General features: G+C 46.8%; 1 protein-coding gene across 1 annotated transcript in view; it reads left to right on the top strand.

Moving 5' to 3' along the window:
* The window catches only part of DNAH7 (dynein axonemal heavy chain 7), an 880,767-nt gene that overhangs the window by 800,223 nt on the left and 56,939 nt on the right, over positions 1-23,605 (top strand). Inside the window, exons 60-61 of the mRNA XM_075317837.1 lie at positions 67-297; positions 2,493-2,645. Coding sequence (XP_075173952.1) covers positions 67-297; positions 2,493-2,645 — 384 coding nt within the window. The remainder of the gene's footprint in view (positions 1-66; positions 298-2,492; positions 2,646-23,605) is intronic.

Raw genomic sequence — 23,605 nt, forward strand, 5'->3', positions numbered from 1 at the left:
ATAAAGTACTCTGGAGTTTGTAAAATTTCTAAACATTTTTCATTTGAATTGGTTCTTTGTGCATAGTCACGGGCATCAGGAGGTAGTGGCAAATCGACAGATGAAACAGTGTACGAAGTATCTGGTGATATCCTAAGTAAACTGCCACTGAACTTTGATACCGAAGCTGCACTAAGAAGATACCCAACCACCTACACTCAAAGTATGAATACTGTATTAGTCCAAGAAATGGGTCGATTTAACAAATTGCTTTCCACCATAAGAGATTCCTGTGTCAACATACAGAAAGCAATAAAAGTAAGTAGCAAACTCTTTCATTGAGAGGTATTAAAGGTTATTTTTTGTTACTTTTAATTTTTGAATCATATAATATTCAATTTCTGCTTGTATTTACAGTTCTGCTCACAAATCGCTATTATATCAATGCAATAGACGCCTATCTTATTTTTTGTGATTTAATTTTTCCGTCCACATATCTATATGAGGGCTTTTTTGTGTGGAACAATTTATATATTTGAACTACACCATTCACTTTACCATATAATGTACTGACCTTATGGGTGTAATAATTTTGTATTTTTTTTAATTTCTTTATTTTTGAATGAAAAAAGGGAGTGATGCAAATTTGTATATATTTTTTTATATAATATTTTCATTTTACTTTTTTTTTAGTCCCACATGGCACTTGAGCATACAATTAATTGATTGTGTCTACTATACAGTGTGTCCGCCCATATCCTGTCCACCGCCATTAACTTGAGAATGATGGCAGCTATAGGCATAGAAGTGGTGTCTAGGTATAGTAAAGTAGCCATGCGCTATGCAATGAAACCACCTATAGCGCCACCTGGTGGAAAACAACGAAGTTAGCATTTTTATTTCGAAAATGGAACGAGATAGAGAAAAAAAAGTGAATTACAAAGTTGTAGGGCATCATCAATTCAATACGAATCGACACCTTGCATACAGAAATGCTATGATTAGAACGTGTAAAACTCACAAGGCTGCGGAAGTGAAGCGATACCTCATGGAGACCTTTCTACAAGTCATTGGGTATGGTGGCTGAGTGGAGTGGCTTCCATGCTCACCTGACCTGACCCCATTGGACTTCTTTCTGTGAGGTCATATCAAACAGCAGGTGTATGCGACCCCTTCACCAACATTGCAGCACCTACGACAACGTATCACAAATGCTTGTGCAAACGTGTCACCTATCATATTGCACAACGTACAGCAAGATACAGTGTGCTGTCCAGAGTCCAGATGTGCATTGCAGCTGACGGTGGCCACTTTGAGCATAAAAGTTAAATGAGCGCCATATGCGTGACTAGCATTCAATGTTTTGGGGGGTCATGGGTTTCATATCATAGCATTTCTATATGCAAGGTGTCGATTCGTATTGATGATGCCCTGCAACTTTGTAATTCACTTTTTTTCTCTATCTCGTTCCGTTTTCGAGATAAAAATGCTAACTCCGCTGTTTGTCACCAGGTGGCGCTATAGGTGGTTTCATTGCTTAGCGCATGGCTACTTTACTATACCCAGACACCACTTCTATTCCTATGGCTGCCGCCATTCTCAAGTTAATGGCGGTGGACAGGATATGGGTGGACACACTGTATGCTGCAATACATCTGTATCACAGTGGATAGTCAAAATCAGTGTCCTATACAGTCCAGATAGTGGTGACAGAGGAATTGGTAAATCATCAGCATCCAACAACTGGGTCAACCCCAGAGAAAGCCACTAATAGGGATGGCTAAATGCATGGGGGGTTTCTTGCCTACCCAACTTCAGTAGGTCACACTTGCATATTGTGACACTCTGACATTGGATCATTTTTGCATAAGCATTCATATTTAGTACTTTTCATTTGCTTCTTTTCACAGAATGCTAATGTTGTACAGATATATTATATTTGCATTGGGATCTTATACGTCTTATAGACATATTTGGTGCCTATATGGAGAGCATTAATAGTGTTGCTTTTTTCTTTGAATTGTCAAATATCCTTATAGGAAATTGGATGGAGGATATTTATTGCAGTTTTGATTAAATTCTTCTTTTGTACAATAGTGTAAAGGTGTGGTACACAGGGTCTACCTTACCTGAGGTGGAACCTTATTGTATGTATATGTTTACGTGGTTTAAAGGTTATTCAGGTCCCTTTTACCATTTCCCGACATCTAACGAACATATATGATGTAAATTTACAAGAAATGTGTCCATGAACACCTCCATGACTGAAAGCTGGTGGCTTCCAGGTGGAAAAATGTTACCGTAATTTTCACCTGGTAGCCACACTTTCAATAAGGCAGCCTGGAAACATTATAATGCTATTTACCTGCAGACCCCATATATGCAAAAATATAGTGTTTTCAGAAGTGACATGTTCTTTTTTAAGCAGCATGTACATCAAGCTTTGTTTACACGGTTTGCTTTGTAAATTTGCAAAATAAAAATTGAAACTTTGTTATTCTTACCGAAAACAGGGCTTGGTGGTAATGTCTGCCGACCTGGAGGAGGTTGTAATGAGCATCCTAAAAGGAAAGATTCCTGGTATGTGGATGAAAAAATCTTATCCAAGCCTTAAACCTCTTGGAAGCTATGTTAATGATTTTCTCGCAAGACTAACATTTTTACAAGTAAGTCATTTCACTATAAAATAATACTACAACAGTAACCTTGACACACTCAATAAAATAATGCTACAACAGCAACCTTGACACACTCAGAACTCATATATATAATATATATATATATATATATATATATATATATAAACTCTGAGCTTTAGTTCCTTCCATAAATTGCCTATTGGATTCAGGTCAGGTGCTTGGCTTGGGCATTCTAATAGTTTTATTTCCGTTCTCTGAATCCAATTGAGAGGTTCCTTGGCTGTGTGTTTGGGATCATTGTCTTGATGTCCATCCTCATTTCATTTTCAAATTCCTGGTAAATGGCAGCAGATTTTTATCAAGAACGTCTCGGTACATTTGTTCATTCATCCTTCCTTCCGGTATATGAAGTTTGCCAGTGTCGAATGCCAAAAAACAGCCTCACACCATGCTGTTCCCATCTCCAAACCTCACTGTAGGTCCGGGTCCGGCACTGCTTCGGCTGCTGCTCGGTGGCTCGAGCGGTGGGCCGGATCCGGGGACTCGAGTGGCGCTCCTCGCCCGTGAGTGAAAGGGGTGGTTGGTTTGGGGGATTTAGTCCGTGACGCCACCCACGGGTTGTGGTGAAGATGGGCACCACCACTGCTGGTGACAGGGATCCCGGGAGCGATGGTAGGGAGCAGCTGGGATGTTGTTTTTCCCCTCCGTGGGTAGGGGTCGGTGGTCCCGGGGCCCGGTGGTGTGACGGGGAGGCATTTAGCCTCTAAACAGGGTACGTATTATGGCATCCAAAGAGTTTAACTCTGGTCTCATCTGACCAGACTATATTCAGTATTTCACAGGTTTGTCCAAATGTTATTGAGCAAACTTTACATGTGCTTGAACAAGCTTTTTGTTCAGCAATGGAGTCTCGTGTGGTGAGCGTGCATACAGGTTGGAGGTTGTTTGCATTACTTATTGTTTTCTTTTAAACAATTTTACCTATTGATTCAAGGTCTTTCTGTAGCTCTCCACTGGTGGTCCTTGGCTCTTGGAGAACTCTTTTGATAATTGTTTTCACTCCTATGTCTGAAATCTTGTGGGAAGAACCTGGTCGTGGACAGTTTATGGTGCTATGGTGTTCTTTCACCTACTAATTATGGCTCCAAAAGTGTTCTGTAATAAATGCCATCAAAATGTTTTGCAACAAAAAGGTTGCAAAAGTCATAAAGACAGACTATGGGGAGGAAGGGCACCACCCTATGGGATCTCCAGGTATACGAAAGGCAAAACGAAAAAAGAAGAAAAAGAGTATACCTATCAAGGGATCACTAAAAAATTGAATCGTATGAAAGTATAAATCTTTATTACAAAAACAGAGAATACATGAATCTCCTCACTGGGAGTAGAGGCACATGAAAACAATTAAAAACATTTAAAAACAGACTTGTATCCCCAAGCCAAAAACCATTTGTAATAAATGTGAAAGTGAATCACACAAAAAAATATCAGATAACCCTCATACAAATATTACATAAATAAGTAATGTAACCTGCTACACAGTATGCACTTTAAACTGTACAATATAGGTTATGTAATTATAATATATAGGCTTGGGCAGAGCCTTAGATGGTATAAAGAGGGAATAGCAGTACCTCAAGGGCTATGAGCTGTCATTTTTAGGATGACAAAGATAAAACAAGCCTGTTCCGATTAATTCACATCAATATAGTAAATAGTATAGATGAAAAAACCCCTAAGAGACTAAAGTATCACAGACAGAGCCAGGAGATGCAACCCTGATCAAGGCTTGCGTGTTTCAGTATATATAAAAAGTGCAACAATAAGCACAGGCAGAGATGATCAGACCCCTGAGTACAAGGAACATATAGACTGGTGCAATATATTTAAGACCACACGCACTATCCTAAATGAAGAGTGTATGTGTAACAGCCCCTGTACGACCGAAATGTCACCAGCAAAATCAGAGGTTAGTTATCCTGATCAGAGTCTGCAAGTATACTGCATCTATAAAGTGCAAAAGTACAGCAGAAAAATGCATACACCCTATATAATGTAGTAGTATAGGCTAGTAGAATAAAACTGAGGCATACCCTATACCAGTCATGGCGAACCTTTTACAGGCCGAGTGCCCAAACTGTAGCCCTAAACCCAATTTTTTTTCTGAAGTGCCAACCAATCCTATTATATAAAGAATTGATTGTAATCTTACCTTTACCGTCTTCTCCTCAGCAGGGGGTATCACGCTCATGCTTACCACACATGGAAGCTGAGCCCCTGCCCTTTCCAGACACAGCAGTTGGATTGATCTTTCTGGAAAAAAATTGCAGCATATTAGACAGAGATTTTAGCTGGAATGGATTCAGAGGTCACCCTTTAATCCACATCTACATTTCAAAGTATGAACATCTCAAAATCCCATAAAGACGTACGAGTTGCTCCCCTCCCCTTTCATTGTGTAGTTCTGTCCCCCTTCCTGGCCACTTACTGGTAAACATGTCTCCCATCCTGATATAGATTTCCTACATTCTGGTATATTTGTCCCCATCATGGCCCCATCCTGATAAATGTCCTCCATCCTGGTAAATGTTACCCATTCTTGCATGTTCCCCCATGCTTGTAAATGTACCCCATCCTGACATCTTGCCCATCCTTGTAAATGTTCCCCCATCCCGGCATGTACCCCATTCCTGGTAAATGTTCCCAATCCTGGTTAATTTACCCCATCCAGGTAAATGTACCCCTTCCTGATACATGTACCCTATCGTGGCATGTTTCCTCCATCCTGGCAGGCATGTTTCCTCCATCCTGGCAGGCATGTTTCCTCCATCCTGACATGCATGTTTCCTCCATCCTGGCAGGCATGTTTCCTCCATCCTGGCAGGCATGTTTCCTCCATCCTGACGTGCATGTTTCCTCCATCCTGGCGTGCATGTTTCCTCCATCCTGGCGTGCATGTTTCCTCCATCCTGGCGTGCATGTTTCCTCCATCCTGGCATGCATGTTTCCTCCATCCTGACGTGCATGTTTCCTCCATCCTGGCATGCATGTTTCCTCCATCCTGGCATGCATGTTTCCTCCATCCTGACGTGCATGTTTCCTCCATCCTGGCATGCATGTTTCCTCCATCCTGACATGCATGTTTCCTCCATCCTGGCATGCATGTTTCCTCCATCCTGGCGTGCATGTTTCCTCCATCCTGACGTGCATGTTTCCTCCATCCTGGCGTGCATGTTTCCTCCATCCTGGCAGGCATGTTTCCTCCATCCTGGCAGGCATGTTTCCTCCATCCTGGCATGCATGTTTCCTCCATCCTGGCAGGCATGTTTCCTCCATCCTGGCAGGCATGTTTCCTCCATCCTGGCATGCATGTTTCCTCCATCCTGGCAGGCATGTTTCCTCCATCCTGACATGTATTCTTTCCTCCATCCTGGCAGGCATGTTTCCTCCATCCTGGCATGCATGTTTCCCCCATCCTGGCATGCATGTTTCCTCCATCCTGGCATGCATGTTTCCCCTATCCTGGCATGCATGTTTCCTCCATCCTGGCATGCATGTTTCCCCCATCCTGGCATGCATGTTTCCCCCATCCTGGCATGCATGTTTCCTCCATCCTGGCATGCATGTTTCCTCCATCCTGGCAGGCATGTTTCCCCCATCCTGGCATGCATGTTTCCTCCATCCTGGCATGCATGTTTCCTCCATCCTGGCATGCATGTTTCCTCCATCCTGGCATGCATGTTTCCCCCATCCTGGCATGCATGTTTCCTCCATCCTGGCATGCATGTTTCCCCCATCCTGGCAGGCATGTTTCCCCCATCCTGGCATGCATGTTTCCCCCATCCTGGCATGCATGTTTCCTCCATCCTGGCATGCATGTTTCCTCCATCCTGGCAGGCATGTTTCCTCCATCCTGGCAGGCATGTTTCCTCCATCCTGGCAGGCATGTTTCCTCCATCCTGGCAGGCATGTTTCCTCCATCCTGGCAGGCATGTTTCCCCCATCCTGGCAGGCATGTTTCCCCCATCCTGGCATGCATGTTTCCCCCATCCTGGCATGCATGTTTCCTCCATCCTGGCATGCATGTTTCCTCCATCCTGGCAGGCATGTTTCCTCCATCCTGGCAGGCATGTTTCCTCCATCCTGGCAGGCATGTTTCCTCCATCCTGGCAGGCATGTTTCCTCCATCCTGGCAGGCATGTTTCCCCCATCCTGGCAGGCATGTTTCCCCCATCCTGGCAGGCATGTTTCCTCCATCCTGGCATGCATGTTTCCTCCATCCTGACGTGCATGTTTCCTCCATCCTGACGTGCATGTTTCCTCCATCCTGGCAGGCATGTTTCCTCCATCCTGACATGTATTCTTTCCTCCATCCTGGCATGCATGTTTCCTCCATCCTGGCATGCATGTTTCCTCCATCCTGACGTGCATGTTTCCTCCATCCTGGCATGCATGTTTCCTCCATCCTGACATGCATGTTTCCTCCATCCTGGCATGCATGTTTCCTCCATCCTGGCGTGCATGTTTCCTCCATCCTGACGTGCATGTTTCCTCCATCCTGGCGTGCATGTTTCCTCCATCCTGGCAGGCATGTTTCCTCCATCCTGGCAGGCATGTTTCCTCCATCCTGGCATGCATGTTTCCTCCATCCTGGCAGGCATGTTTCCTCCATCCTGGCAGGCATGTTTCCTCCATCCTGGCATGCATGTTTCCTCCATCCTGGCAGGCATGTTTCCTCCATCCTGACATGTATTCTTTCCTCCATCCTGGCAGGCATGTTTCCTCCATCCTGGCATGCATGTTTCCCCCATCCTGGCATGCATGTTTCCTCCATCCTGGCATGCATGTTTCCCCTATCCTGGCATGCATGTTTCCTCCATCCTGGCATGCATGTTTCCCCCATCCTGGCATGCATGTTTCCCCCATCCTGGCATGCATGTTTCCTCCATCCTGGCATGCATGTTTCCCCCATCCTGGCATGCATGTTTCCTCCATCCTGGCATGCATGTTTCCTCCATCCTGGCATGCATGTTTCCTCCATCCTGGCATGCATGTTTCCTCCATCCTGGCATGCATGTTTCCCCCATCCTGGCATGCATGTTTCCTCCATCCTGGCAGGCATGTTTCCCCCATCCTGGCATGCATGTTTCCCCCATCCTGGCATGCATGTTTCCTCCATCCTGGCAGGCATGTTTCCTCCATCCTGGCAGGCATGTTTCCTCCATCCTGGCAGGCATGTTTCCTCCATCCTGGCAGGCATGTTTCCTCCATCCTGGCAGGCATGTTTCCTCCATCCTGGCAGGCATGTTTCCCCCATCCTGGCAGGCATGTTTCCCCCATCCTGGCAGGCATGTTTTCTCCATCCTGGCATGCATGTTTCCTCCATCCTGACGTGCATGTTTCCTCCATCCTGACGTGCATGTTTCCTCCATCCTGGCAGGCATGTTTCCTCCATCCTGACATGTATTCTTTCCTCCATCCTGGCATGCATGTTTCCTCCATCCTGGCATGCATGTTTCCTCCATCCTGGCATGCATGTTTCCTCCATCCTGGCATGCATGTTTCCTCCATCCTGGCATGCATGTTTCCTCCATCCTGGCATGCATGTTTCCTCCATCCTGGCATGCATGTTTCTTCCATCCTGGCATGCATGTTTCCTCCATCCTGGCATGCATGTTTCCTCCATCCTGGCATGCATGTTTCCCCCATCCTGGCATGCATGTTTCCTCCATCCTGGCATGCATGTTTCCTCCATCCTGGCATGCATGTTTTCTCCATCCTGGCATGCATGTTTTCTCCATCCTGGCACGCATGTTCCCCTCCCATGCTGGCATGTGCGTTCCCCCTCTCCGACCCCACGCTGCCATGTGCGTTTCCCCTCTCCCACCCCCCTGCTGCCATGTGCGTTCCCACTCTCCCACCCACCCCCGCTGCCATGTGCGTTCCCCCTCTCCGACCCCCCCGCTGCCATGTGCGTTCCCCCTCTCCCACCCCCCCGCTGCCATGTGCGTTCCCCCTCTCCCACCCCCCCGCTGCCATGTGCGTTCCCCCTCTCCCACCCCCCCGCTGCCATGTGCGTTCCCCCTCTCCCACCCCATGCTGCCATGTGCGTTCCCCCTCTCCCACCCCCCCGCTGCCATGTGCGTTCCCCCTCTCCCACCCCCCCCGCTGCCATGTGCGTTCCCCCTCTCCCACCCCCCCCCCGCTGCCATGTGCGTTCCCTCTCTCCCACCCCCCCCCGCTGCCATGTGCGTTCCCCCTCTCCCACCCCCCCGCTGCCATGTGCGTTCCCCCTCTCCCACCCCATGCTGCCATGTGCGTTCCCCCTCTCCCACCCCCCCCGCTGCCATGTGCGTTCCCCCTCTCCCACCCCATGCTGCCATGTGCGTTCCCCCTCTCCCACCCCCCCGCTGCCACGTGCGTTCCCCCTCTCCCACCACCCCCCGCTGCCACGTGCGTTCCCCCTCTCCCACCCCCCCCCCGCTGCCATGTGCGTTCCCCCTCTCCCACCCCCCCGCTGCAATGTGCGTTCCCCCTCTCCCACCCCATGCTGCCATGTGCGTTCCCCCTCTCCCACCCCCCCGCTGCCATGTGCGTTCCCCCTCTCCCACCCCCCCGCTGCCATGTGCGTTCCCCCTCTCCCACCCCCCCCGCTGCCATGTGCGTTCCCCCTCTCCCACCCCCCCCCGCTGCCATGTGCGTTCCCCCTCTCCCACCCCCCCCCCGCTGCCATGTGCGTTCCCCCTCTCCCACCCCCCCCCCCGCTGCCATGTGCGTTCCCCCTCTCCCACCCCCCCCGCTGCCATGTGCGTTCCCCCTCTCCCACCCCATGCTGCCATGTGCGTTCCCCCTCTCCCACCCCCCCCGCTGCCATGTGCGTTCCCCCTCTCCCACCCCATGCTGCCATGTGCGTTCCCCCTCTCCCACCCCCCCCGCTGCCACGTGCGTTCCCCCTCTCCCACCCCCCCCGCTGCCACGTGCGTTCCCCCTCTCCCACCCCCCCCCGCTGCCATGTGCGTTCCCCCTCTCCCACCCCCCCCCGCTGCAATGTGCGTTCCCCCTCTCCCACCCCCCCGCTGCCATGTGCGTTCCCCCCGCTCCCGCACCCGCTCCCGCACACGAGTTATAAAAAAAAAAAAAAAAAAAAAGCAACACACAACTTACCTGCACACGCTCCCCCGCTGCGCGCTGCTGGGTCCTCAGTTCCCACGCGGCCAGCAGACGGCGCCGGCGCTGCTCTCTGACGCTCCTCCGTCTCCTAGGCAACACACTGCAGCCTAGGGGAGGAGGAGTGTCAGAGCGGAGGAGAAATGTCTCCTCCGCTCCAACACAGGTTTGATCTGCCGGCGCGACTGCACTAGCAGATCAAACCTGCAGCATCGGGCGACAGCACACGTGCCACCAGAATGGGCTCAGCGTGCCCCTGGTGGCACGCGTGCCATAGGTTCGCCATCACTGCCCTATACCATGGTTCAGGGCAATGCCAAATAGTCTCATACTCACTATCCTAAAGGGGTAAAGCAGATGTATAGCAGGGTACCAGGAGGGGTAGGTTATTGGCAAGATAACCCCACGCGTATCACCCCCATAAAGGAGGCTTCCTCAGGGGAAAAAGACAGACAGTGTGTGGTCAAACATGTGCCCTATTTCTATCAAACACTAAATTAGATGATTGCTCACCAGTGTGCAGCTTCAGAGAGGGAAAAAAAAAAATAATATTATTTAGATCAAGCAGAATTATTTTTTATTTTTTAGCAGGGTTTATTTCTGGAGCGCATGCGCAATAGGTATTAGCCCATACTTGGTAGATTTGTCACAACGCATATACATAGGATGCAGAGTCGAATGCGCTTGCGCGCTAAGTACCTTTGGCACTCAATACGGATACCGACTTGTCACAAATATGCACAGTTAGCGCTTATTCATTATAAAGATATCCAGATATGGTGCGTAACAATCCAGAAATGCGGCGGATTACTTTTAGATAGAATAAAGTTATTTTTCATACCAGCAGGGTTTTATTTATAAGAAGCGAATGCATAATGAGGATTAGTCCATACTCACTGAACTTGCCACGGCACATATGCAGAAAATGCAGTATCAGGTGCGCTTGCGCACTAGATACCGTTAGCTTTTAATATCAGTGCCAACCAGATACATACAATTAACCCTTGTGGAGCACCATATAATAAAAAAAAAAGAGGGTTTATCTCTGAACCTGAAAAGACCGATTTCATTAAAGAGTTGGTAATCAGTAGATCTTAGAAAGAGTGTATACAGAGTTGAAAACAAACATTATCATAAAGTATCCTGCAACATATTTTGCAAAATATTTTATTCTATTTTGTTTAGAACCATAAGAAGGCGCAGCCCACATACGGAAACACAGTCAGTAATTCACTTCCTGTTTCAGTTAGGGGGAATGTCTCAAAACAGTAAAAGGTTACCTAATTCAAATGACTAGAACAGGAAGCATTGCCAATTCAATGTGTCTCAAGGTGTTACATGGGGTAAGCATGATGCCCAACACAGTGTACTGCTATAAACCATATTCTATACCATCCAGAAAGGCAGCCCACATACAGGTGAAACGGCTAACATATTAATTAAATTTCAGTTGGAACAGTAGAAAGGTACGAAAGTCATAGACCTACAAGGGAAAGATTCCCTAGTTTGAATTAATCAGTGAAAAGGCATTGTGTATTAGGTGTGACACAGGATAGCATATATGAGCCGGATAAGGACTCCATAAGTACAGTTCTAACCCAATGGATCTATAAGGGAAGGTTCCCTACTTCAATTGGCTCAGAGGGAGAGACATGGTATGTTAGGTATGGCTCAAGGTAGCACATATGAGCCAAATAAAGACTGCATTTCTAGCCCAATGAAAGAAGTATTTGGGGTACAACTGAATCTGTGCTTATAAGCCCAAATATTTACACAGATCAAATTACCCTAATTCAAATGCCTCAGTGAGGAGACATTGTCTATTCAGAACGGCTCAAGATAGAAATGAGCCAGATGAAGACTCCATGGGTCCATTTCATACCCACTTAGGGATATATATGAAACTATACAGTCAGGCCAAGGGAAAAAAAAAAAAAAAGGGGGGTTCAGCATAAGGCAGTGCTCTCACACTCTGGAGATCAAATCAGTAGGGGGATGTTTCTGGCTAGGTATGGGCCAGGGTGAGGTACCAGAAACAGTCTACTTAGCATGACAAGAACCCTGTAACCACATATTCCGACAGTACACTCGCCCAGTGGAAGCCAATGCACAGTCGGAGGGGGGGGGCCTGTGACCCTAGATTATGCCGGATAGAGGTATAGAGTGACTCTACATCTAGGGTAACTAACAAGGTGTGAGATGGAACCTTGAGGTTGGCCACCTGTTCAATCAGATGCGTAGAGTCTCTAATGTAAGATGGAGAAGACTGCGCCAAAGGTTGAAGATAAAAATCTAAATAGATGCAAGGTCTTTCAAACAAACCGCCAATACCCGACACTATAGGCCTGCCGGGGGGTTCAGGTCTACCCTTGTGGATTTTTGGTAGCATGTAGAAGGTGGGCGTGACCGGGTGTTTAGTAGTGAGAAAATTCTTCTCTTTCAGAGAGATGATGTCTTGGCTATGGGCAGTAGATATGAGTCTATCCAGACTCTTCTTAAACGTGGATGTTGGATCCGATGGCAATGCCACATAGCACTCTCTGTTAGAGAGTTGTCGTTTGGCCTCCCTGATGTACATATCTGTTGGCCACAAAACCACATTTCTCCCCTTGTCTGCTTCCTTTATAAGAAAATCCTTATTATCCTTACGTTTTGACAGGGTCTGTCTTTCTCCTATTGTTAGATTGTTGGCCCTGTTGTTATCCAATCTTAACTTCTCAATCTCACTACAGACCCTGTTAAAAAAGATGTTAATAGCTGGACACAGAGCAAAGGGAGGCGTGGCCTGGGAAAGCAAGCGTCCTGAAAAAGGTATTTTCTTACCTTGATCGTCCTCATTTTCCTCCAGAAGGCCCAGAAGATCATCGAATGCTTGTCTGTCCTCCGGAGGTAGCGTGTCGATAAGTTCTGGTCGACTATATAAATATTTGAACATGAGCTGCCTACAGAATAAGTACAGATCTTTGGTTACAATAAATTTGTCAAGCCTGTTCATCGAGGCAAATGACAAGCCCTTCGAAAGTAATGCCAATTCCACCTCTGAAAGCTGATAACTAGAGAGGTTCACTACTTGTAGGTCATCCGTATTACCTGCTACCAATTGCGCCTCCTGCTCCTCATCTCTCTCTGTGGGGGTGTCCGCCATAGCTGGTTCTTTCTGCCCCTCCTTCTTGGGTTTTGGCTTATGGCGGCCCCTCCTGGTACGCCTTCTTGATCGCTCGTGTCCGTCGATAAAAAAATCGCTTGAAGATGGTTCAGACGTCACTTGGGTTGTGTTAGATACCCTGTTAACTATTCCGCGTTTATTACCGCGATGCGTCCACCTATAGGCCCTATTCTCGGCGTAGTCACTTTTATCTCTCTGAAATTTGTTTTTCTTGCCCCTTATGATTAGAGTTGAGCGCGGTTCGCGGTTCTCTAGTTCGCGGCTCGAGTGATTTTGGGGGCTGTTCTAGATCGAACTAGAACTCGAGCTTTTTGCTAAAGCTCGATAGTTCTAGATACGTTCGAGAATGGTTCTAGCAGCAAAAAGCAGGGCTTTTTACAGCTACAGTGTGCAGGAGCCATCGCTGGCAGCCTGCCAGAAGCTGGTAACCAAGATAAACATCGGGTATCCAAGCAAAGCGCTTTGGTTAGTAACCCGATGTTTATCCTAGTTACGTGCAAGAAGCCCACACTTCCCCGCTCAGCTCACTCCGCCCCCTCCTGCACGTGGCATGTACACACACACACACACACACACACACACTCACACTCACCTGTCCCCAGCCAAGCAGTCCACGACACTGACGTCCTCAGCGCCACCCACTTCGCACTCCGCCGCCAGCACACCTGCACTCTGCACACATTGTCCCGCTCGGCTTACCTGCGGTGATGAAGTCCCGACCTCAGCGCTGTCACTGACCTCCATGGCCGCCTCTTGTCACATCACCTTCTCTCGCTTCCGACCCGAGACTGACTAGCGGTGACGTCACGGGCCGCTCGCGATACTTGGCTGTGAAGGCGGCGGTCATTGAACTCAGTGACAGGTGCTGTCAGCAGTGCAGGAGATCAGCGCAGGTAATGTACCTCGCTGACAGCAGCACTTGTCATCCCCTGCAGTGACCTGGGCTGACCCATTGATGTTAGCTCAGGTCACTGCACTGCTCTCCCAGCCAATGGGGAACATCCTGCTCTTCATTGACTGGGACAGTGTGGATCGTCATGGCAACCCCTTGGATTACACCAGACCTGGATTTGTTTTTCTTTCTAATAAATTGCTTAAAGAGGGAATATATTGGGGAGTGTTTTTTCAAATAAAAATGTGTTTGTCATGTATTTTTTTTTATTACTGACTGGGTTGGTGATGTCGGGTATCTGATAGACGCCTGACCTCACCAACCCCAGGGCTTGATGCCAGGTGACATTACACATCTGGTATTAACCTCATATATTACCCCGTTTGCCACCGCACCAGGGCACGGGATGAGCTGGGGCGAAGCACCAGGATTGGCACATCTAATGGATGCGACACTTCTGGGGCGGCTGCGGCCTGCTATTTTTAGGCTGGGGAGAGTCCAATAACCATGGACCTCCCTAGTCTGAGAATATCAGACCCCAGCTGTCTGCTTTACCTTGGCTGGTGATCCAATTTTGGGGGGACCCCTACGTGTTTTTTTTTAATTATTTATTTAATTTATAATAACAGCGTGAGGTGCCCTCAGTTTTGGATTACCAGCCAAGGTGAGGCTGCCAGCTGTGGTCTGCAGGCTGCAGCCGTCTGATTTACCCTAGTGGCTACAAAAATAGGGGGAACCCTACGTCATTTTTTTTTTCATTTTTTTGGCTAAATACAAAGCTAAGCACCCCTTAGTGCCACATGAAAGGCACCAAAGGGTGCAAAATTACAAAATGCAGGAGAGTAGGACATTATGTGTCTTTCTGCCATTATAATGACAGAAAAGACTGATATGAAGTGCACAAGCACAAGAAAATCACCAGAGCACTCTACGCTGTGAAAAGCAGTAGAAAATGGCACTGGTGTGAACATGTGACCGCCTCATGTAGGATGAAGCTATGGATCCTGGGTAAATTTATATATTTTCCCTCCTTCAGTTTTTTTGCAGTACACAAAAAAAACGGAAGGCACACGGATGACAAACAGATGACATACGGACCATCTACGGAACGGAAAAGGATGCCACACGGATGCACCCGTGAAAAAAAACGGACTGTTTTTTGCAGACCGCAAAAATGGATCGGTCGTGTTAATGTAGCCTTATTCTGATCTGCCGTTTATAAACAGCAGGCAGAAATAAGTGAATAACGCCCCCCAGCGTCAGAAAATCTCCGGGGTTTCAGGGCTAGCTGAGACCCTGGAGATCATGATTCAGGACGTTTTTTCCGGTCCCCGGTCACGTGATCACAGGTATACACCGTACACCGATGACCACGTTACAGTAAATGACAGCGCCGGTAAAAAATTATTTATCTCCCATCTGGCATGAACAAACATGATAAATCTCCTCCCCGGTCCCCTCCGGTCCCCCGGTGTCGCCAAAGTGCCCCCCTGATGCCCTCTCAGAAATCCAAGATGGCCGCGCGCACAGCAGCGCGCCGGCCGCATTCACCCTACTCCTCTGATTTCTGTCGCATGTGCCATGACACATGGGACAGAAAACTCCTCCCCAGGCTCTGCCAGGTCACCCCCTATAACCCCACCGGTGTTCCCCGGTGTCCCACGGTACCTGTGCAGCGTTGATCCCCCCACGGCCCTCTCCTTCACAATAGACGCTGCCGTATGCACAGAGCGGCTGTCAGCTCAGCTTCCTGTGTTCAGACACAGTGAGTGGTGGTTATGCATCTGTAAACTAAATGGGCGGCATGGTGGCTCAGTGATTAGCACTGCAGTCTTGCAGCGCTGAGGTCCTGGGTTCAATTCTCACCAAGGACACCATCTGCAAGGAGTTTGTATGTTCTCCCCGTGTTTGCGTGGGTTTCCTCCGGGTACTCCGGTTTCCTCCCACGCTCCAAAGACATACAGCGCTATGGAATTAATAACGCTATATAACTGAATAAATTATTATTATTACTGCAATGCCCTGCTCATGAGGTAAGGAACATAATTGATCAGGAGAGCTATATACTACATTTCCAAATGGAGGGATTTGCTTTTATAGTTTCCCTGCTGAACGACTACCAAACATGAGAGTCCGTTATACGCCACAAGAAAACACATCTAAATAGCGAGCTCTGTTGTTAAGTATTCATTCAGCTGGATAACTGGACTTAAAGGGGTATTCCATCTCCAAGATCCTATCCCCAATATATAGTAGGTGGAATAGCAATAATATCAGCAAATACCAATATTTGGAAATGTAGAATAGTTCTCCTGATTAGGCATGCCCTTATCTCATGAGCAGGGCATTGCAGCTTTGGTAGCAACCATTACGACATGGACTCTGCTGCTGTGGACCCGGGGAGATTCATTGCACCCACACTCCTCACATGAAGGGTCTGCACTCCTAGAAAATGGGGGATACGTTCCCTGAGTGTCTCCCCCCCCCATATTCTAGAGGGTCCAGAGTCGTCGTGGGACCCCTTTATTTTTTTTCTTACAATAAATTGGTGAAAGAGGAAATGTTTTGGGGACTGTTTTTTCAAATAAATTTCTTTTGTCGATTTTTTTTTTGTTAGTACTGACAGTTTATGATGTTGGGTATCTAATAGACGCCATGACATCACAAACTACTGGGCTTGATCTCAGGTGACTTTACAGCTAGTATCAACCCGATTTATTACCCCGTTTGCCACAGCACCAGGGCACGGGATGAGCTGGGGTGAAGCGCCAGGATTGGCGCATCTAGTGGATGCGCCAAGTCTGGGGTGCCTGCGGCCTGCTATTTTTAGGCTGTGAAGGCCCAATAACTATGGACCTTCCCACCCTGAGAATACCAGACCACAGCTATCCGCTTTACCTTGGCTGGTGATCCAATTTGGGGGGGACCCTACTTTTTTTGTGTAATTATTAATATTTATAAAATAATTATAAAAAAAAAGCCTGGGGGGACCTCCACATTGGATCCCCAACCACGGTAAAGCTGCCAGCTGTGGTTTTCTGGCTACAGACGTCTGCTTTACCCTAGCTGGCTATCAAAAATGGGGGGACCCAACGTCATTTTTTTTAACTATTTTTTAAATAGAAAAAATTAATGGGCTTCCCTGTATTTTGATTGCCAACCAAGGTAACGGCAGGCAGATGGGGGTGGCAACCCATAGCTGTCTGCTTTATCTGCGCTGAGAATCAAAAATACCGTGGAGCGCTACGTCATTTTTTTTAAAGATTTATTTTTACAGCACTGTGATGTCCAGCAATCAAATTACAGGGAAGCCCATTTTGTTTTTAGTTATTTAAATAAATAATTAAAAAAAATATATATGGGCTCCCGCTGCATTTTTTGTATTGCTAGCTAAGGGTAATCCAAGCATCTACTGGCTGCTAATCCCCACTGCTTGGTGTTACCTACACTGGCAATGGAAAATCCAGGGAAGCATTTTTAATTTTTTTTGCCAAAAAACTACAAAAAAATGACGTGAGCTTCGCCATATTTTTGTATGCTAGCCAGGTATAGCAGGCAGGTGCTGGAAGAGTTGGATACAGCGCCAGAAGATGGCGCTTCTATGAAAGTGCCATTTTCTGAGGCGGCTGCAGACTGCAATTCGCAGCAGTGGGGCCCAGAAAGCTCAGGCCAACCTGTGCTGAGGATTCCAATCCCCAGCTGCCTAGTTGTACCTGGCTGGACACAAAAATGGGGCGAAGCCTACGTCATATGTTTTCTAATTATTTCATGAAATTCATGAAATAATAAAAAAAGGGCTTCCCTTTATTTTTGGTTCCCAGCCGGGTACAAATAGGCAACTGGGGGTTGAGGGCAGCCGTACCTGCCTGCTGTACCTGGCTAGCATACAAAAATATGACGAAGCACACATAATTTTTTCAGGGGGCAAAAAACTTCTGCATACAGTCCTGGATGGAGTATGCTGAGTCTTGTAGTTCTGCAGCTGCTGTCTGTCTGTATGGAGAAGAGCAGACAGCAGCTGCAGAACTGCAAGGCTCAGCATACTCCATCCAGGACTGTATGCAGAAGTTTTTTGCCCACCAAAAAAATGACGTGGGCTTCGCCATATTTTTGTAAGCTAGCCAGGTACAGCAGGCAGCCACGGGCTGCCTCCAACCCCCAGCTGCCTATTTGTACCCGGCTGGGAACCAAAAATATAGGGAAGCCCGTTTTTTTTAATTATTTCACTTATTTCATCAAATAATTAAAAAACAAATGACGTGGGCTTCGACCCATTTTTGTGTCTAGCCAGGTACAACTAGGCACCTGGGGATTGGAATCCGCAGCACAGGTTAGCCCGAGGTTTCTGGGCGCCTCTGCTGTGAATTGCAGTCCGCAGCCGCCCCAGAAAATGGTGCTTTCATAGAAGCGCCATCATCTGGCGCTGTATCCAACTCTTCCAACAGCCCTGAAGGCGGGTGGCTTGTTGGGTAATAATGAGTTAATACTAGCTTTGTTTTACTAGCTAGTATTAAGCCAGAGATTCTTAATGTCAGGCACATTTGACCCGGCCATTAAGAATCTCCAATAAAGGGTTAAAAAAAAAGACACCACACAGAGAAAAAATACTTTAATAGAACTAAATACACAGACACATTAGAGACTCCATCTTTATTACCCCCTGTCAGCCCTCCACGATCCATGGTCTTCTGTCTTTCTCGTTTAACAAATGCAGCTCTGCTCCATCACTGCTGCATGTCGGAAGCAGCGTGCAGCCTTCACTCCGTGAGAGATCAGTGCTGCTGGCTGTTAGCGGTAACAGCGGTAACGCTGACAGACGCGTTACCATAGCAACGGTGCTCCGTCATGTGATTCCCGGAGCCGCGGTTAGCGGTGACGTCACCGCTAACTGCGTTGCTATGGCAACAGTGATCTCCGTTAATAACCGGCTCTGTCAGCCGGTCCCTAACGGAACGGGGAGTCGACCGTGTGCTAGAGCATGTCGCCAGTACATGGCGATACACAAATGTGCACCGTGTACCAGAGAGTGTAATGACAGGACATAGGACAGGACATGACGTCAAAGCCATGTGACCAGTCTGTAGCCAATGAGATAATAGCCACGTGACTGGTCACATGGCTATTTTGACATCACAATAGGTCCTGCATCACTGTTGGCAGTGCTGGTCACCGGGAGGATTCAGCGATCATCGGATGGAATAGCGGCAGGAGACAGAGTGCAGGAGGGATCGCGGGGAGTGGTAAGTGTTATGGCAATGTTTATTAACTGTATGTGTACATTTATAATGCGTTTTTATGTGTTTGTGATTGCCTCCCATTATATCCTATTGGTTCGAGTTCGGTTCGTCGAACGTTCGCCGAACTGAACTCGAACGAGACCTCCGTTCGACGAACCGAACTCGAGCCGAACCACGGCCGGTTCGCTCATCTCTACTTATGATATCCTTCTCAAAAACATCTAAGATATTCTTTAATCTGTTCTGAAAGGGAGTCACCACTGTTGGCTTGTCAAGTTGAAATAGAATGTGTTCCTTATTTTTAATTTCCTCTTTTAATTGTACCAGAAGGGAGCAGTCATGCTCAATTAACATGTCCAAGAGAATCAGAGAGCATGCCTGTAGTCCCTGTTCCCAAGTCACCCTGAACTGCCCATCAGTCTCCCAGGCTGGAAATATTTGTACCCGTAGCCCCCTTAGGGTAATCCTTAACTTTTTGTACTCCTCTAATGTCCGTACGTTCCACCACACCTTAACTACCCTTTTGTGCAGGTCGATCAATTCCTGCATAAGCTGCTGGTTCTCATCACGTACAGCTGATGAGTCGCCAGTTGCTCCAGTATTCAAAGCTGCACCAAATACATCCGAAGACTGGTTAGACCATATTAGTTCTCTTGCTGCTAAATCCTTGTATTACAAAGGCTATAGCAAAAAAATTGTAATCAAGAGGTTAATCCAAGTGGAATTGAAATAGTATAGTCAAAGATAGGCTGGGTGTGCCTCCTTCCAGAAGCGGTGACAGAGTGCACCAAAAAAACGGAGATAGACTATGGGGAGGAAGGGCACCACCCTATGGGATCTCCAGGTATACGAAAGGCAAAACGAAAAAAGAAGAAAAAGAGTATACCTATCAAGGGATCACCAAAAAATTGAATCGTATGAAAGTATAAATCTTTATTACAAAAACAGAGAATACATGAATCTCCTCACTGGGAGTAGAGGCACATGAAAACAATTAAAAACATTTAAAAACAGACTTGTATCCCCAAGCCAAAAACCATTTGTAATAAATGTGAAAGTGAATCACACAAAAAAAAATCAGATAGGGGGGCGTGGCTTAGCTGGGGAAGAAGAAGGATGCACATGGAGGAGCTCCTGCATCTCAATTTGTAATCTAGTGACATCCAACGCCGATCCTTAAGAAAAAGTGGCCCCAAAACAAAATCCATCTCTCTACATCTGCTGTGGAGCCCAGGAAAACAACTTTGGAGCGTTGTGGAGACTGAGGGTGCAGCAGCACTGCGATTTACTGACAGAAGAAGCATTGCTCCAAGCTCCCTCCTGCCCTACTGCCTGCAGGGACTGAGGGAGAAGGCAGAAGAGAGAGGGCTTGCTAGATGTATGGGAGCAGCTGCCATTTGAATCCAGCAGAGAGGCACAGCACCTGCACCACTCCAACCTCCCTCCCCCCTTCATTTCTCTTGGCTGGAGCTAGAGAGAGGGGCTCTGGAGGAGAGGAGACCTGCGCCCAAGGATAAATATCACCTAATTGCTCCTGGATTGGGTTGCCACCTGAGAGAGTGGGGCCCCAAGTTCCCCCTGCACCACCATTTGTAACGCTGTGAGGAGAGGGAGAGAGACTGCTGATAGCAGAGCACAGCAGATAGCTACACCATCAATCAGCAGAGGTACCTGGAAAACAGGAACAGAGACATTGGCCTGGGATCCACTCCTGTACTGGGGTTTACAGAGAGGAGGGGAAGGCTCAGGGAGAGGAGACTGAACTGTAAGGGGTTAAGTTCCTAGGACAGCACCAAGACCAGAGCAGCCTGCTTCCCTCCCCCGTGCTCATCTGGACAATAAAAAACCAGCACAGGGGAAATTTAACTCATCCCAAGCTGCCTGTTGCTGGATCGCAGATGCTGCTCACTCCATGTTAATGCAGCAAAACGTAAGTGGCTGGACATAAAACCCCTCTAGGTTATACATTGATATATAAAAAGTACAGCTAGAGCTGACGATTCTAAGCATACAACAAACAGAAGCTCCAGTATAAGGTGCAAGAACAATGTGCAACAGTGGTGAACAGTGACATCTAGTGGTCAAGATAAGAAAAGGGCTGCAGCAGCTGAGATATAGAAAGTTAAAAGGGGAAAGGAAAAAAAAGAGGACAAGCTTACTCCAAATGCGTTAACCCAACCTACTTTCTCCCAGCAAAGTTCTATTAAGACCAGGTCTAGAAAATGGGGAAAAACTACAAATTACAATTTGACGAGCCAAACAAAACCCTGAAAACTCCAAAGAAGAACCAGGAAGGGGATAAATCTAAAAAACAACACACCCAAGAGATGTCAGCACAAAAATCCAGACAAGCACCAACCACCAACTTCACACTATCAGACAGTGATGAGGATGAAGAGACACTAAGCGGAACTGCCAATCTCATGGAACACATCAAAGCCCTTCCTACAGCAAACTGCATCAGAAACCTATTTAAGGAATTCACGCAGACCATAAAAGAAGAGATGGCTGAACTTAAAAGTGACATAAAACAGATCTATACAAGAGTTCATACCCTTGAAAACGACTTTGACCAAATTACAACGCACTCAGAGAGAGTGACAGAAATCCTGATCGACAAACAAAAAGAGATCTTCTTGCAAAAACTTCACATAGATGATCTCGAGAACAGGTCCAGAAGGAATAACCTTCGAATTCGAGGATTACCAGAATCAGTAGAAGACAAAGACATTCACACAGCCCTTAAGCTGGGTTTACACAATGCAACATCGCAAAGGACATCGCTGTAACGTCACCGGTTTTGTGACGTAACAGCGACCTCCCTAAGTCTCTGCTAAGTCGCTGGTGAGCAGTCAAACAGGCAAACCTGGCCAACAACGCAACAGCGATCCGGACCTTCAGAGCGACCTAGCTGGTTGTTGGGGACGTTGATAAGCAGCCTTTTGAAAGGGAAGTTGTTAACAAAGTCGCTGCAAAGTCTTTCACACACTGAAACTTTCCAGCGATGCTTGCTGCACAGCGGGAAACAAAGGACCTAGGAATGGTCCTGAACGATTTGTAACGATTACAACTTCACAGCAGGGGCCAGGTCGCTGATAGGTTTCACACACTGCAACATCGCAAACAACATCGCTATTGCGTCACAAAACCGGTGACGTTACAGCGATGTCGTTTGAGATGTTGCAGTGTGTAAACCCAGCTTTACACAGATATTTAATACTCTACTTGGCAAAGAAGAAACCATTGACATAGGGTTAGAAAGAGCCCACAGAGTTTACAAACCCAAAACTGCAAACTGGGATAAACCAAGGGATGTTCTATGTTGTTTACAAACCTTTAAAATAAAGGAACAAATCTACCAAAAAGCGAGATACACCCGCAAGATTGAATATGAAGAGACAGAAATACAAATCTATCAGGACCTTTCAAAGCTTACTTTAGATCTGAGAAGACAATTACAGCCCTTAACAAAAACACTGAGAGAAAAAAATATAATTTACAGATGGATGTTTCCTTTTGGTTTAGCCATCTCCTTTGACAACAAAAATCTAATCAGAACTCCAGACGATCTTCCCTTTGTCCTCAATAAGTTGGACTTAATATAAAGATACCAGATTGGACCTCCGCCGAAGATTTCCTTCACTTGCCTGCACTACCTAAACGTGACAAATGGACCACAACATCACCACCCAGAGCAAGTAAAGTGAGAAAACTGAATCAGGGGCCAAACAAGACTCCAAGAAAAAGACAAGGGGAACAAGATGAAAATGGATGATGACTCTCCAATACCTTTATATACCTGACCTCATCATTCAAGATTAAGAAATACCCTGATGAGAAACGGAAAAGAAAAGATATTCATATAAAAAAAAAAATCCTTTTTTTTTTCCTCTCTCTCTCTCCCTCCTCTCCCTCTGTTAACCTTCCACCCAACGTTTTCGTTCGGGGGAGGAGGAGAGAATTGGAGAGAAGTCGTAGTTTTGTCTAAGTTTACCACATGATTGCGTATGTTCCCAATTCAGTTCCTGTTCTAAAGACATTAAATTTGTTGAAATAGAGACATCGGGACTTAGTCCTCTTTCTATCTGCCTGTGATTTGTGCATATCGTTCAATCAAATCACAATTCTACAAAGAACTCTCTTGGACGCTCATGACCTCTATCCTCATCGTTCAAGCAACAGAACCGAAGACCATTGGTTGTAACTATACAAATATGGAATGTTTGCTTTAATTAGTTATTATTTATCATTTATAACTGACTTGTTATCTCACCCTCTTACATTACATTTACTGATAAGACTTAGCTGGGAGATAGTGCCCCCTAGTTCACTTCACTGAAAGTGTCAAGTACATATACTGTCTAAAAGTACTACATCCTAGGTCCACGCCCCCACGGACCGGAAAATCCACTATTGCAGATTACACTGGAAGGGATTGGCTTGGCTTACCCTATCCCTTCCAGCTGAAAATTTTCTTTGTTTTTTCATTTCTCAATTTGAGAAATCCACAACGTCTCAAGGCTAT

Source organism: Anomaloglossus baeobatrachus, chromosome 7 (assembly GCF_048569485.1).
Source record: "Anomaloglossus baeobatrachus isolate aAnoBae1 chromosome 7, aAnoBae1.hap1, whole genome shotgun sequence".
In the NCBI taxonomy this organism is placed as follows: domain Eukaryota; kingdom Metazoa; phylum Chordata; class Amphibia; order Anura; family Aromobatidae; genus Anomaloglossus; species Anomaloglossus baeobatrachus.